This window comes from Phaethon aethereus, assembly GCF_964289735.1.
Source record: "Phaethon aethereus genome assembly, chromosome: Z".
Classification (NCBI taxonomy): Eukaryota; Metazoa; Chordata; class Aves; order Phaethontiformes; family Phaethontidae; genus Phaethon; species Phaethon aethereus.
In genome coordinates, this window is record NC_138577.1 from 15,235,933 (window position 1) to 15,249,649 (window position 13,717).

The 13,717-nt window shown below is 37.5% G+C and overlaps 1 protein-coding gene across 1 annotated transcript in view; it reads right to left on the reverse strand.

The window, feature by feature from the left end:
* The window catches only part of CPLANE1 (ciliogenesis and planar polarity effector complex subunit 1), a gene marked incomplete at both ends in the record, with an annotated part of 63,083 nt that overhangs the window by 12,171 nt on the left and 37,195 nt on the right, over positions 1-13,717 (reverse strand). The window contains 12 exons of the mRNA XM_082013756.1: positions 361-454; positions 2,027-2,271; positions 2,551-2,749; positions 3,010-3,122; positions 4,227-4,319; positions 4,803-4,907; positions 6,039-6,093; positions 7,084-7,213; positions 9,128-9,294; positions 10,161-10,907; positions 11,103-11,360; positions 11,962-12,145. Of these exons, the coding sequence (XP_081869882.1) occupies positions 361-454; positions 2,027-2,271; positions 2,551-2,749; positions 3,010-3,122; positions 4,227-4,319; positions 4,803-4,907; positions 6,039-6,093; positions 7,084-7,213; positions 9,128-9,294; positions 10,161-10,907; positions 11,103-11,360; positions 11,962-12,145 (2,390 nt within the window). The remainder of the gene's footprint in view (positions 1-360; positions 455-2,026; positions 2,272-2,550; positions 2,750-3,009; positions 3,123-4,226; positions 4,320-4,802; positions 4,908-6,038; positions 6,094-7,083; positions 7,214-9,127; positions 9,295-10,160; positions 10,908-11,102; positions 11,361-11,961; positions 12,146-13,717) is intronic.

Genomic DNA, 13,717 nt, shown 5'->3' on the forward strand with positions numbered 1-13,717 from the left:
TGAGGAAAAATTTCATATTCTTTTATAGCAGCAAGCAAGGCACTCATAAGCATCATGTTTTGATTTTATGAATCAATAGAAATACATACTATCATCTTTAAAATCCTACACCCAAGTTCTGCATTATGGTTTTGGAAAAGATCAAAGTATACAGATACTTTCAAATGTATTTTTGTTGAAGCAACGCCCATAATATTCAGATCTTCTACCTTTGATTTTATTTCTCTCTCACACATTTTTCATTTTTGATATTTCAATAACACCTGTTGGGATTGCATTAAACTTCAGCTGCAATTAGAAGCTTGTCAAGTTTAATATTCAATTGCACGTTTACTATCCTTCTGTTAACTGAACACATACCGTCATCAATGATTCTAGCATCTTCAGGGAATGAAGGACGAGCACCGAAGTCTGAACTGGCAGCCATTTCAAAATCTTCTATGAGTTTCACTAGCTATAAACGAAATCCAAAAACTAAGTAATGATACATTCTTCAAGGTATTTCTGAGACTTACACCACAGATATTCATGCAAAGTTTGCTTTAAATACAATTTTTTTCCTCAAAATCCTATGAACATTTTCATGGAGTATCCGGATTCACATTAGAGAAAATAGTTCAGGAATCAAAGTAGCTCAAACCGATTCATTTCATCTAAAGAGTTCAGTCTTAGGGACCCTTACGCTGAGAAAAACACATCTGAACTGTACTATTCTTGTGAGCAGTTTTACCCCTATTGATAACGTTATTTTTATTTTTAAAATGGCTTTAAAAAGTTTTCCAATACCTCTTATGTAAACCCCATAGAAATAAAAGTATTTCCATGTTCCTCATTAATCAGGAGTTTCCTGAAGTTTAAAACTGGAAAGCGAAAACTAAAACTGACTAACCAAGATTAAGTCATTTTACTGAACATTATCCTTACAAGTACAGGCCTCAAAACTGTTGTCTCATACATAGGAGATTGTTGTAAAAGGAATGACCAACTGCTGCACACGGAAATTAAGGGCAAAAAAGAAAATGGGTTTATCTTCAGGATTTGGCTAGATATCCAGAAGAAGTTTTAAAAACCAAATGCAGTGAAATGCGGAAACAAAGACAGGATATGTGAGGACTTTTTTACACTACAGACTTTTAAAAATCGGGCTAGATAATCACCTTGATGAAGGATGTAAGTAATTAAATAATCCACCTTAGCGCAACAACTGTGTGTAGGTGACACAAGAAGGTCCTCACCTTTCTGTGAATATATGGAAGGACAGGCAACGGACACTATTAGTGGGATAATCATACAAAAAGCAGATGCTGTGGAATTACACAGTGCTACCGAATTCATTCTGTATAAGCCAGGTCTCCAGGAACTGTAACTTGACTTAGTCTTCTTGATGTGCACAGAAATTTTTTTTACCAGATTGGTAAAAAAAATTGGCTTATTCTTAGATTAGTCCCTCCCAGTTTGTTCTAAACTTAATAAAAAAGTCCAAATAATGCAAAGAACTAAAACTGCTAGCATTCCCCTTTTCACACACACCTGAAGTCAGCCACACCTTAAGTTTTAGGTAAATTAAACTAGATATAGTATTAAGAGGTCAGTCTGTTGAAAATGTTTAACTTTTTATTGTTAACTCTGTCATGATCTATAAAATAGTAATTCATGAATTACATACAAGATCATCTGAATGCACTACATCCAAAATGCATTTATTTTACTGCTGTATTTACATTTATAAATACGCTAAAAATGCAAGTATTTTATGAAATAAATAGGAACAGGTTCCAGAAACAATCACATAATGTTCCGCAGAGGCAGAACTGCAGAAATCTTTGCCAAAAAGGGCTCCTGCTCAGACTGAACTTTTGGGGTTTTTTCACTATGTGCCAAAGAACTGTACATGATTCTCAGTCTCTCTCAACATATACTAAGCAGACTTGAAAATGCATCATTCCAAAAGGTAAATTTCGTCTTTAGTTGAAAGAAGTTACCAAATAAACTGCTTCAGACACAACAGTTAGCTGTCAGAACTCACCAGCTTGGTATTTCTGAAATCCTCCTCCATACTTTCTGTTATGTTCTGTAGTGTCTGTAATTGCGTATCCATATCCTGCTGCTTTGTGGAAAAGTATTCTTTGCCAATTACTTTGGATGGAAGCCCTGAAGAAGGAAGAGTTCTGTCATCTTCATGTACTATATTCCAAGTTACACCATCTCTAGCAGAATCTGACTCTTTATCTTCCTTTTGCACTTGGCTAGACACAGTTTTCAGATGATTGTCTTGAAATTAAAAAAAGGTAACATAAAAACAACATAACTGAATTAAACGTTTGTAGTTTAGTGCTGCAAGTAATTTGGCATAGCTATGCTATACCTAACAGTATGTTTTAGGAGGCAGGAATCGCCACAAAAGAAGTCAAATTTATAAATGTTTTGACAAATGAGACAAAAAAGCAGTAGCTGAGTTGGGGGAAAGGTTGCACGGTTTCTGTGGGAGGTAAGAGTATTATAACAAAAGCATACAGCTTTTTTTTGTGATTTAAAAATGAAATGGTTTACCTTTCTTCTGAAGCGCCTCAGGTGGAATTGCATTAGTAACAGAAGCTGCCATGTGATGAAGTTTTTCAGTAGATGGAATTTCAAACTCCTCATTTTGCTGCACAGTAGCTATCTCTTCTGCAGACTCGGGTATCATGGGGAAATTGTTCAGGATGTCACTGTCTTCAATGTCAATCACACCAATATATTCATGTTCACTCTAAGCAAGAACAAGATTATGAAGAACTACACAGTATGTGTTTTACATACACTGTTTAGAGAACATTGGCTACCAATTCCTGTGTTTACCTCTTGCCACTTTGAGTTGAAAGGCTTTTTGTTTTGGAGTCGAAATAACTACAGTCTTCCCTATGGTATTATACAACTGACTCATCCAGATATAAAGAACCCAGTTGCATGAGGCGAGACAAACAGTGTACTCAAAATGTGTTTGAACCGTATGTACATTAGACCACTAACCAGATCAGGTGCCTCTGACAGAAAGGATGCTAAAGGTCTCTCTTCCACTTCAGTGGGGAATCTTGGGTTTAAATACATGTCTGGTAGTGGTATCTCAGGGGCACTAGATGATTCTATGAGAAAAGAATAACAGGCACTATAATATTTACGGTAAAAGATACAACACTTCAGACAAACTTTTTGGAAACAGGTCTGCATTCTCTAAATGATAAGGAAAGCTCTGACTAGCATACATCTTAAAACATAAAAAGGTAGACAACAGAGCTTAACAGATGTCTTTAATGTTTGCTTCTAGCAACAAATTACTAAGTTATTATTCATTTTGGTGATAAATTAGCAGAAAAATACTCAAAAGAATAAAATCAAAGCAACATGCTGCAGTCTAAATTGCTATTCTTTTCCAGTTCCCTCCTGAATGGGTTAAAAAAAGAATAAAAATCTGCATCTTTGCTTGATCGAAATAATAGATACTGCTCAGCTAGAAAGACCTCTAATAAACTATCTGCAAATAAGTCATGTGATGTTGTAAAATAATCTTCCAAATGGAACAACACTGTTGAATTTTAAAAGAAAGGAAAAATTAATATGCTCACTTGGTACCATAGGGAAAATATTCGGGTACTGAATTCTACATAGTACAATTTATCAAGGGTTTATAAAACGCGAGGAGAAGCCACAAACAAAAATAAATCTTCTTTAGCCCAAAATCAAGGTTACCTTCCATTTTTTGTTCTACAAACTGACCTGAAAGACCACTGATTGGGAATAAAATTCCTGCCCGAGACTGGAACATTGTCACGTGGCATATAGCTATTACATAACTTCGCAGATGCATGGCACAACTCTAAAATCAGCTGAGCTACTACAGCTCGATTTCATGTGGAGCTGTTATTTGTCTTAACATCCCACTGGTCAAACAACACCAACTCCCCAAGATTAAGCAGCACTAAAATCAATGTAAAATCCGCAAATGTACCTCCTCATTACAGGAATGCAAAAGCACAGGTACAACGCACCATGAAAGACTCCAGCCAGACTTCTAATATTAAAACAGCATTATAAGTATTCCACATTTGATTTCAAGAAGTTAGGTAAGCTAGCATCTTCTTATCTATATCCTGCATTAAGCTACCTCATGTACAAAATCATGTTAAAATTGCAGTATTTTTATATACTTCCCAAACAGCAAATGAAGTAGAGAAAGACTGAAGCCACACCTGACACAGGCAGACACATGACTGACTCATTTTTTCGAACTTCAGAAACCTCATTTCCATCACTGATTCCAACACCCTCGTACGATCTGAGCACTTGATAGGAAAAAAAACCAAAAGCGAAATGCATGACTTTAAGGAAAGTAAAGACACGGATGGCATTATGTGAATGTATGTTTCTGATTTCCCAGCTCACAATCAAAGCAGAGCTGTGGGGGAAGAGGCAAGGAAACAACTTCAGTCACAGGTGAAACATTGTCTAAAATGCATTTAGATAAAATGAAGCTAAGTTAAAAAGAGCTTCTGGAAAAAGTCACAGCAGACCTGACTTACAGAAAGCATGTGGAGACTCTTACATAATTGCATCAGTAATGTTTTTATTTATAATTATTTTTACTAATATTTTGTAATTTATAGTCCAATATCTTCTGGTTTAATACTTTTTGAAACAAAAAGTGACAGCACAAAAAAATGGTTTTCCCTTTAAAAACTTACTCCAGTTTGGAAACTCACCAAATGTCACAATTAACAAGGAGCCATACCGAAACGGTTGCTGTAGGTCACAGAGGTAGCCCTTACCTGGGTGAGTATTGGTACTTGCATCTTGAGTTGTTGCTGTTTTTTTTCCTGTAGAAGCCATGTAATGCAGATCTGCTGAAGCAGCAATTACTTCCCCCACTGTGTCTAAAATGTGGTAATACAGAATAGGTGTCTACAAATCATGCAAGAATTAGAAATCTATAAAGCAACGGTATTAACTTAAAACTAAGGGCTCCAACAGATTTTTCTTTACCTTTCTGACAGACAATTTTAACCTTTCTCTATGCATACTTCATGAACTACTTCAAGGGAAGTCTGTACTACCTGCCTTATGTGAATATGCAGCTGTACTGCAACTTACAATGTTACATTGAATTAAAATCAAGGCTCAGTTCAGAGTTGTAATTTTTAAATCAAATATTCCGGTATGCTGTACAATAACAATTTGTTTCATATTTTAAAAGGGGGGAAAGATTTATGACAGTTATACCTTTATTTCTTTATTCATGTTTCTGCAGAGCTTTGCAAGCCAGTATTTCTCTAAGGCCAAATCTCAGACAATGCATTGCATTTTGTCCTCTGAGAGGACTAAATATTGTGCTGAATTAACGTACTAGAAAGAAGCAAATCTTTCTACAGGCATGGTCTTCATTTTGCAAGCTAGAAATATTGTAAACATTCAGGTTCTTTTAAAAGAGAAATAAAACTGGAATAATATATTTTAAAAGCAAGTAAGCTGATTTACAATCTGAAAGTAAACAATTTCTGTTGTTCATAGAATTCTTCTGATATATCGCATGAACAGAAATGACTGTGGACCATAGTTACTGAAATTCACTCAACCACAGTTACAGACATTCACTCAGCATACTGTTACTATTTTGTGAAGTCCATTGTTTATAAACATAAATTCAAGCCTATCATTTGTTTTTAAGAACACTTAAAATACTTCTCTACTTTTCAGGAGAATTAGAAATTCTGAGTTTACAGTTGACTGATACGAGATCTTAAATTTGCCTGCATCTCTCTCTACATCAATCCCCTAAAAACTGACTATCCCCAAAAAGGACTCAGTATCTGCTGTACATCCTGAAAAGGTTTTCCAAGTTTTCTGGGGAATGATCCTGTAAGCTATTATGATCTATTGCCCACAGACTACACAATTTCAGTTTAACATCTTGATGACTATAGAGTTTTCCTTTGAAATCTAACAAACTTCTGCTCCTTGATTTATTTTATTTAAGCACTCAAAGCATTAAAAAGACTTGTACTTGCCCAGTGAAATGAAAAAACCATCTTGAAGGCAAGACGTAGATTTTGCTTGTTGATCCTAATATAAGAAGAAAAAGAATTATCTTAAAAAGTAGTTTCAGTGCCAGTTAAAGGCTTTCTTGAGGCTGTTAACTTTCCAATATACCTCCTTTGAGTAACAATCTGGACAAAAAAAGTAAAAAAACCACTGTAATATACTTTTCTTACCACCTTTTTTTAATTCTTCTGATCCATTCCAACTTCTTGCAATTACTGACTACGTAACGATCTTTCCCGTATGTACCTTGGTGTAATCTGCAGTAACACATGTTCCTCATTCTTTGAGTATATGCTACCTCTGCTGTACTGTAATTAACACCTCCCAGGTGTGGTGAGGCTCTCCAGCTGCCTCTGGAGAGCCAAGCTGAGACAGGAAAGTCTCAAAGAAGGTATGGATCAGAAACAGAGCCTGCTGCTCTGGGTAGTGATCTAGCTTTAAATCTGCTAGTGTTCTAGCTTGAAATCTGGTACTTGCAAGGTTAACCCCCAAATATGTTAAAAGAGATCAAAGAGGCCATGACAAACCAACAGTCAAGTGCATAAATCAAAACCTAGCTCAACAAAGACTTACTCTTTTCAGTATCCTGGCCGTAACAGAACTGAGACCTCATGCTCCCCACCCTCACTCTTACATTGTCATCATCTAGCCTCATGCAAAGAGAGTAATGCCCGGGTCATTTGTCCTAGCATTACTGCTAGGCTAAACATAATTTCTTGTTTTTTAAGCAGTTAGCATTTGTCTACGTATTTACTTTGCATGTACATAACAGACAAATATCCTATCAAAACAGACAAGTTCATGTCCCAGGAAAAACAAAAGCAACCTTGGAATACTTTATAAAAATAAATCTCTTGGTTACAGGAAATGCAAGGACATGACTGACAGATGTATACTGTTTCTAGGCTTGCGCCTGGAAGAAATTTGCATGATTGGTTTGGTTTACAGTTTCCTGCTTCTTTCTTTCTTGTTAATATGTGAATGGCAAAGAAAAAAAACATTTTTCCACACCCCAGTCCTTGATTCAGCGGCCATCACTGTATCACACGCACTGACGATGAAGTCATCAGGGTAGAAGGACACACTTGGTTTCTTCTTTTCCTCCTTCTCTTTTCTTTGTTTCTTATCGTGCCTCTTTTGTCTGTCAACATATTAATTACAAATAAAAAAGGACTGCACTGAAGTAATAAAAATGCCTATCATTGTTTTCTAAGAAATATTACTGTTAAGAAATATACACTGAAATAAAAGTGGAAAAGACAAACACAACTGTTGCATACAGATCAGTTCAAAGCACTACTTTTGCCTACCAGAAATCTGCATAGAACTGTTGTAGGAACTCATAAAAACACTTAACAATCACACCAATCTGCTAATTGTCTAGTAAGTTATTTATATCAAGTATTACAAATGGCACAACATTCCATATCTGTATTTTGTGCATAATCAAATAAGCATTACTACACAAAAGGCCTGTAAGGAATCTATAAGAAATACTCCAGCAAGTTAAAACCTCTTGTTGTCACTGAAACTTTCTAATAACTATTTTACTTAAAAAGTTGCAAATTTTCTTTAATATTTGAGAAGTAGATTGTAAGACAACAATTGTAGCTTCAAGCATTTCAGCTGCTAACATCAAAACAGGTAGACTAGACTGCAGTAGCTAGTTGCTGCAGTTGCTTACGGCTCAATTGTTCCTCACCTTGAGAGTGAAAAACTCATCTTGGAGTCTGTGTTTCCAACTGACAGAGTTAAAAGCATCATAATCAGAAGCAGTGTTCCGTTCTAGATGCAATGGTGCCATTAACTCTTCCGTGGAAAACACAGATCTGAGAAACATCAGGAATCTATCCACATTATATGAGAACTGAACAAAGATATACTTGCAGCTTAAACAAACTGTTTTAACTGCTTGTGCAATCGATTAACAAAGAATAAAACAAATTTCAAAAGCAATGAGTAACATACCTAGCAGAACAAAACAAAATATCCCTTGAGCAAAAATTTTGATCATTACTGTCTGGATTCAGAAACAGAGCCTGGACCTTGAATTCTACTGAAAGAGCGTAACCCTTATGCTGGGCCGTATCCAAAGCAGCGTGACCAGCAGGTCGAGGGAGCGGATTCTGCCCCTCTACTCTGCTCTGCTGAGACACCACCTGGAGTCCTGCGTCCAGCTCTGGAGCCCTCAGCACAGGAAAGACATAGACCTGCTGGAGCGGGTCCAGAGGAGGGCTACCAAAATAGTCAGAGGGCTGGAACACCTCTCCTGTGAGGACAGCCTGAGGGAGTTGGGGTTGTTCAGCCTGCAGAAAGGAAGACTCCAGGGAGATCTTATTGCAGCCTTCCAGTACTTAAAGAGGGCCTACAAAAAAGATGGGGACAGACTTTTTAGCAGGCCCTGTAGCAACAGGACAAGGGGTAATGGTTTTAAACTAAAAGAGGGCAGATTTCCACTAGATCTAAAGAAGAAATTTTTCACAATGAGGGTGGTGAAGCCCTGCCCCAGGTTGCCCAGAGAAGTCGTAGATGCCCCATTCCAGGTCAGGCTGGACGGGGCTCTGAGCAACCTGATCCAGTTAGAAGATATCCTTGCTAACTGCAGGGGGGTTGGACTAGATGACCTTTAAAGGCCCCTTCCAGCCCAAACTGTTCTGATTCTATGAACCCTTTCCTTCTTGAACATTACTACTAACAGTGACGATACGCAGTGCAGACAGTAGCCTATTAGCATTCATGGTGTAGGCAGAAAAGCATTTCATAAACAGCTAACAGCCAGATGACAAGACTTGAAACCACAGCTACCAGTATGGAAAGGATTTGCCCTTGAATCTTAGTCCTGTCAGCCCGGTAGCAGCAACAGCTCCTCATGCCCTAATACTACACTCCTCCTGCTGTGTCGTTACTAGTATTTGCTATTTTATTCTCCTCCAAGAGAATTACATCCAATCCCACTTTATTTGAAGCTGCTGTACAGACGCCATTTCAAAGCTAGAAGGCACAGGTTACCAATAAGTACTTCAAAAGGAAGACCCACTCTAAAATTTTGGCTTGCCTTTTTCTATTATTCTGCACATCTCTTAGTTCAAATGGTGCAACGTCAGTTTTTAGTAACTGGATAGGTTCAGCTTGGTCTCGTCCAAAAGAAGTACTGGGCACAATAAGATGCTGGTGGCGTTGCTCAAATGCAATGAGATCTTGAAGTGGAATGAGTTTTGGTGCCTGAAAGTGTTCAGAGAGAGAAAGAAGAGAAAATGAAACAATGATACAGGAAACAGAGAGGGGAACCCCACTCAGACCAGATGAAAAGAGCAGGTCCAGTTTGGATCTCCTGTAGCAATTTGTAGAGAAAGTGCAAAGGTAATATAAATAGCAGCAGACCAGAATCTCAGCTAATGTGTACATGTGTGAACTATTTTCTGAAAGTAAACTAAAAGACACAAATTTTCTCCACAGAATCTATTTCACTAATATTTGCATTTCCAATGTATGTACTTCAGGATGAAGGTAGGAACTGTGAAATGTAGACAATGACTGAAGAAGCACTTTTCAAGGAGAAACATTCCCATTCTTTTCCACTGGAACGTGAAAGCACATGAGAGTCTATGAGAACAACGTTTCTCAAAACATCAAGTTCTCAGCAGCCAAAAGATGAGGTTTTCTTACCAAGACTTTCAGCATCCCACTTCTGCCCTTACAAAAGAGGATTGCTTACGGCATTCTTTGTATTTCTGTAAATGATGCTATTGAAATTTCTGTAAAAACAGAACTATTTTTTACCATATAAATATTATCCAGTATTTTAGATAGTAAATTCCTTACATTTATTATTAACAGGCTGAATGGTGATGAGCTATGGAATGTGTAATCAATCTAATATCGTTAAAAACATTTCCAAGCTTGCAGCCTGCCTCGTATTGACATGCCAACAGGAAGGTACCTTAGTTCCAGATCCCTTCTGGCAGCTGTGCTGAACACTTGCAAATACCATAGTCTGGAAACATTAACTTATTCTTGATGAATACAAAACCACAAAAGTGAAAAAACCCCCCTATGACTTAGAAAAATATATTATTACAATCCAGTACCTTCTTTTTTTGAGGTAAATTAGCATGGAGTAGCGATATTCCTGTGTGCTGCAGTGTTTCTCTGCAGTCAGTCGTCTCTGTTGCAGGTTTAACAGGTTTTGAAGTAGTAGTGACTTGCTGCCTTACAAGTGGTGGCCGTCCAGGTACTGAGTCAAGTTGGAAGCGCAACAGTGGAATCCCAGCCAAGTTCTGAGTGATCAGTGCGTTGTCCATATTCACATCTGCAGAGAACTGCTGCCAAGGTGAAATTTCTTGCTGTCCTTCATACTGATCCAGATTCAGGTGTTTGGGAGGTCCCTTATGCACTACTTCTGCCCATCTTTTCTCTGCCCCATGCATCTGCCTTGGGATCTGAGAGTCGTATCTACTCATGTTCAAATCTTCTGATTCACTCTTTCTTGGTGTGTATGACGACTGATGGTTCCATAAGGAATCTGAGGCACTCCAAGCCACTCGTGGTACTGGGGGTGGTCTAGCAAAAGCTGATGACATTTCTACTGGATGTAAAAATGACGGTTTGACATTATAACCTGATTCAAGCTTAAGCAAAGGAAATCCATTTGAGTAACTCAGTCTTTTTTCAATAGGGATAAGCTTCGGTGTTTTTTGGATGTCTGAGGAAGAAGCTAGGAGATGAAGTGGCTTAGTAGGTGCTGGCGAATGCCAGTCTTGAGACGGTGGCATAAATCCTGTTTCTTTGCTCTGGCTTTCTAATAGGCTTAAAGAAACGTTCACATCCACAAGATTCTGAATCAAAAAAGCAAACAAAACAGCATTTAGAAGTACCTTGACAGAGCCAGCATTCACTAACTATGCATAAAAATGGTATGATTTTTTTTTTGTCTACAGCAATCACTACAAAAACATTTCCTAACTTACCAGGACAGATAACATATCAGATATACAGAACAGTCTTCATGAACAACACTTTGATATACCTACTTTTATAGGGCCATTGTTGCTTTCATCTCTTAAACTATTCCTTGGTCGAAAGTCAGAGCTCTTTTGACCAAGTTTTCCTTTATCCTCTTGAGTGGGCAGGTGTGTTTTCAGAGAGCCGTTGCCTTCAGCACTGTGTGCAGGCTGGCTTCCTTCCAGGTGAACAGATGGATGCTGTTGCAAAATTTCTTGCACATTGGGCAGGTTGGCGAAGGAGGACTGCACTATTTGCATTAAACTCATGAAGTTGATTTGCTGTAGCTGGATACACACACACAAAGTGAACACGGTGAACAACATTAACAGGAATCATAGAAAAGTTCTATGTCTAGGTTATACTGTTCATTATCCTGTTAGTACAGGTGACAAAATAAACAACATCCCGAAGTTGCAGTAATGATTCATTTGTATGATTGTTGTACTGGACTGTCTTTGAAGATACATTAAATACCTGACACAGACAGGTTATGCTAATGCAAGACACATTCCTTCACTTTTTTGGTGAAGTTTGCATAAATGTAAGGTCACCTAAATTTGTCTCAATGTGCCAGCAAAAATTAAATCCCAGTATAGCTGCAAAGTTACTACAGCTTCAGAATTTTTCCTCATCTATACTATTAGAGCACGCTGAGTTATGTGAACTAAAACGCACTCAGACGTCTATTATTATTATATTACTTATTTTCTTCAGACAAAAGCAAGACTTAAGTCTCAAATAAGTTTTCACAGTAGTTTACATGGAACTGGAACTCTCTCAAAAACAACTGCACACAGAATACCTTTAAAACAGTCATTATCTCCACTGTTTTAAATGACACAGGTTGTACTGTGAACGCTATTTTCAATAATGACATGCTCTCACCTGAACTAACTTAAACATTTCATCTTGAAGCATCTGCCTGACGGTTCCTGATGTGTTTAGTTTCTCTTCTGTAGGGACTTCTTCCTCGACTTCCTGCTGCTTTGCACAAATGGAAGTATTGGAGGCAACCCTTGACACAACAGTCTGAGAAGGCTGACCATCACTTAGAGAAATCTCTCTGCTACTTGAGAAGGAAAAAAACAGAACTAGGAAAAACACTCATGGTTCAGAACACCTACATGAGGTTGTCTGAAATCAATCCAGAAAATTTTAAAGATATCTTCATTTGTCTAAAGCACAATTAATCCATAGGAACTATTTAATAATTAGCACTGCACAATCTTCCCTGGAGAGTATGTGTGACATCTTTTTCCTAACACTTCCAATATGCCAAATGAAAAACAGTAGCAAAGATGTAAGCTCTATCTGATTTTTCAGTCACAAGGGTATCTGAAATGTTACCTTCACTAGAGATAGAGGCAGAAAACAACGATTTGACAGAAAGAGGGCCTGGTTAGTCATCAAACCAAACAGCTCATGGAAAATGGAGAAGAACGTTATTAGCTGAATTAAGAGAGATGGCAGATGCACCTTCACTTAAACAATTCAATGTGCCTTTATGTACTTGGAATTAAAAACCAACAGCAAAATTTCAGATCAGAACACAATTAAAATAGCATGTACCAGATGATACAGTATGTTGCGCTTTCTCACAGAGAGAATTAGATCTTCTAGGATGTAAAGACTACCAAGTAGATGAAGTCCTCAAATGAAGAAGAGAGGGTTAGGATTTACATTAACTTATAAAGAAACTGCAGGGCTTTACCTACATCAACAGAAATGGACCCAGAAGACATTTCTCTATGTAAGAAAAACGCTGACATTGCTACGGGTACAGGCAACCTTTGGAGGGTTTTGCACAGCTGCACAGGATGGCCTGCAAGCATGTGAAGGAATAGAAGCATAAAGCAATGGCTAATGAGTAACACTGAAAATGTTCCGGATATGTAATAGGTGTGAAGCAGCACAGGAAATCTTTTGGAAGACAATGAGAATGTGTAAGCATGGCCCTTGGGACCTAGAAGCTTGAGAAAAGTTGAGTTTTGGGTTTTTTTTTTTTTCCAAAAAGCTGGCATGGAAAACTCAAGAGGAAATTGAGATTAGAGAGACATGAAAATGGAATCCAAAGGGATGCTTAGTTCAGATCTTCCTCCAAACTAAAAAAACTAACAGAGATTAGTTCTAGACCGTTCCAGAAATGAAAGCCTGAGATTGACTCCTGACCCCTTTTCCCAATTCCAACTTTCTCCCTGTTCATAGAAATATTATTATATGTATATTTATGTGTATCTAGCAGTTGCTATAGGACATACATTTTAAGAATTTTATAAAAAATATTCAGTATGTTCATGACGTTATTGCTTAGGTGTTTTATATAACAATTTATCTTCCACAGTAATATTATATAATTATACTGATTCTGTCTGGAACCAGAAAACAACAGTACCACTTCTCGTGAAATCTGGTAGCTCTGAATTAACCTGTTTGGTTCATGTGACATGCTGGACAACACACAAGAGTACACGATCCTCAAGGATTACAGCACAAAAAGGTCTCAGGAAAGGCTACTTAGTACGACAAGTTTGCAGGTACAATATACTACACCTGCAAATATTTTGTAATCAAATCTACACATCATGTTACTTCAGACTGAAAAGTTTCTAGGGATAGTCCATTTTTTATTAGATAAAACATT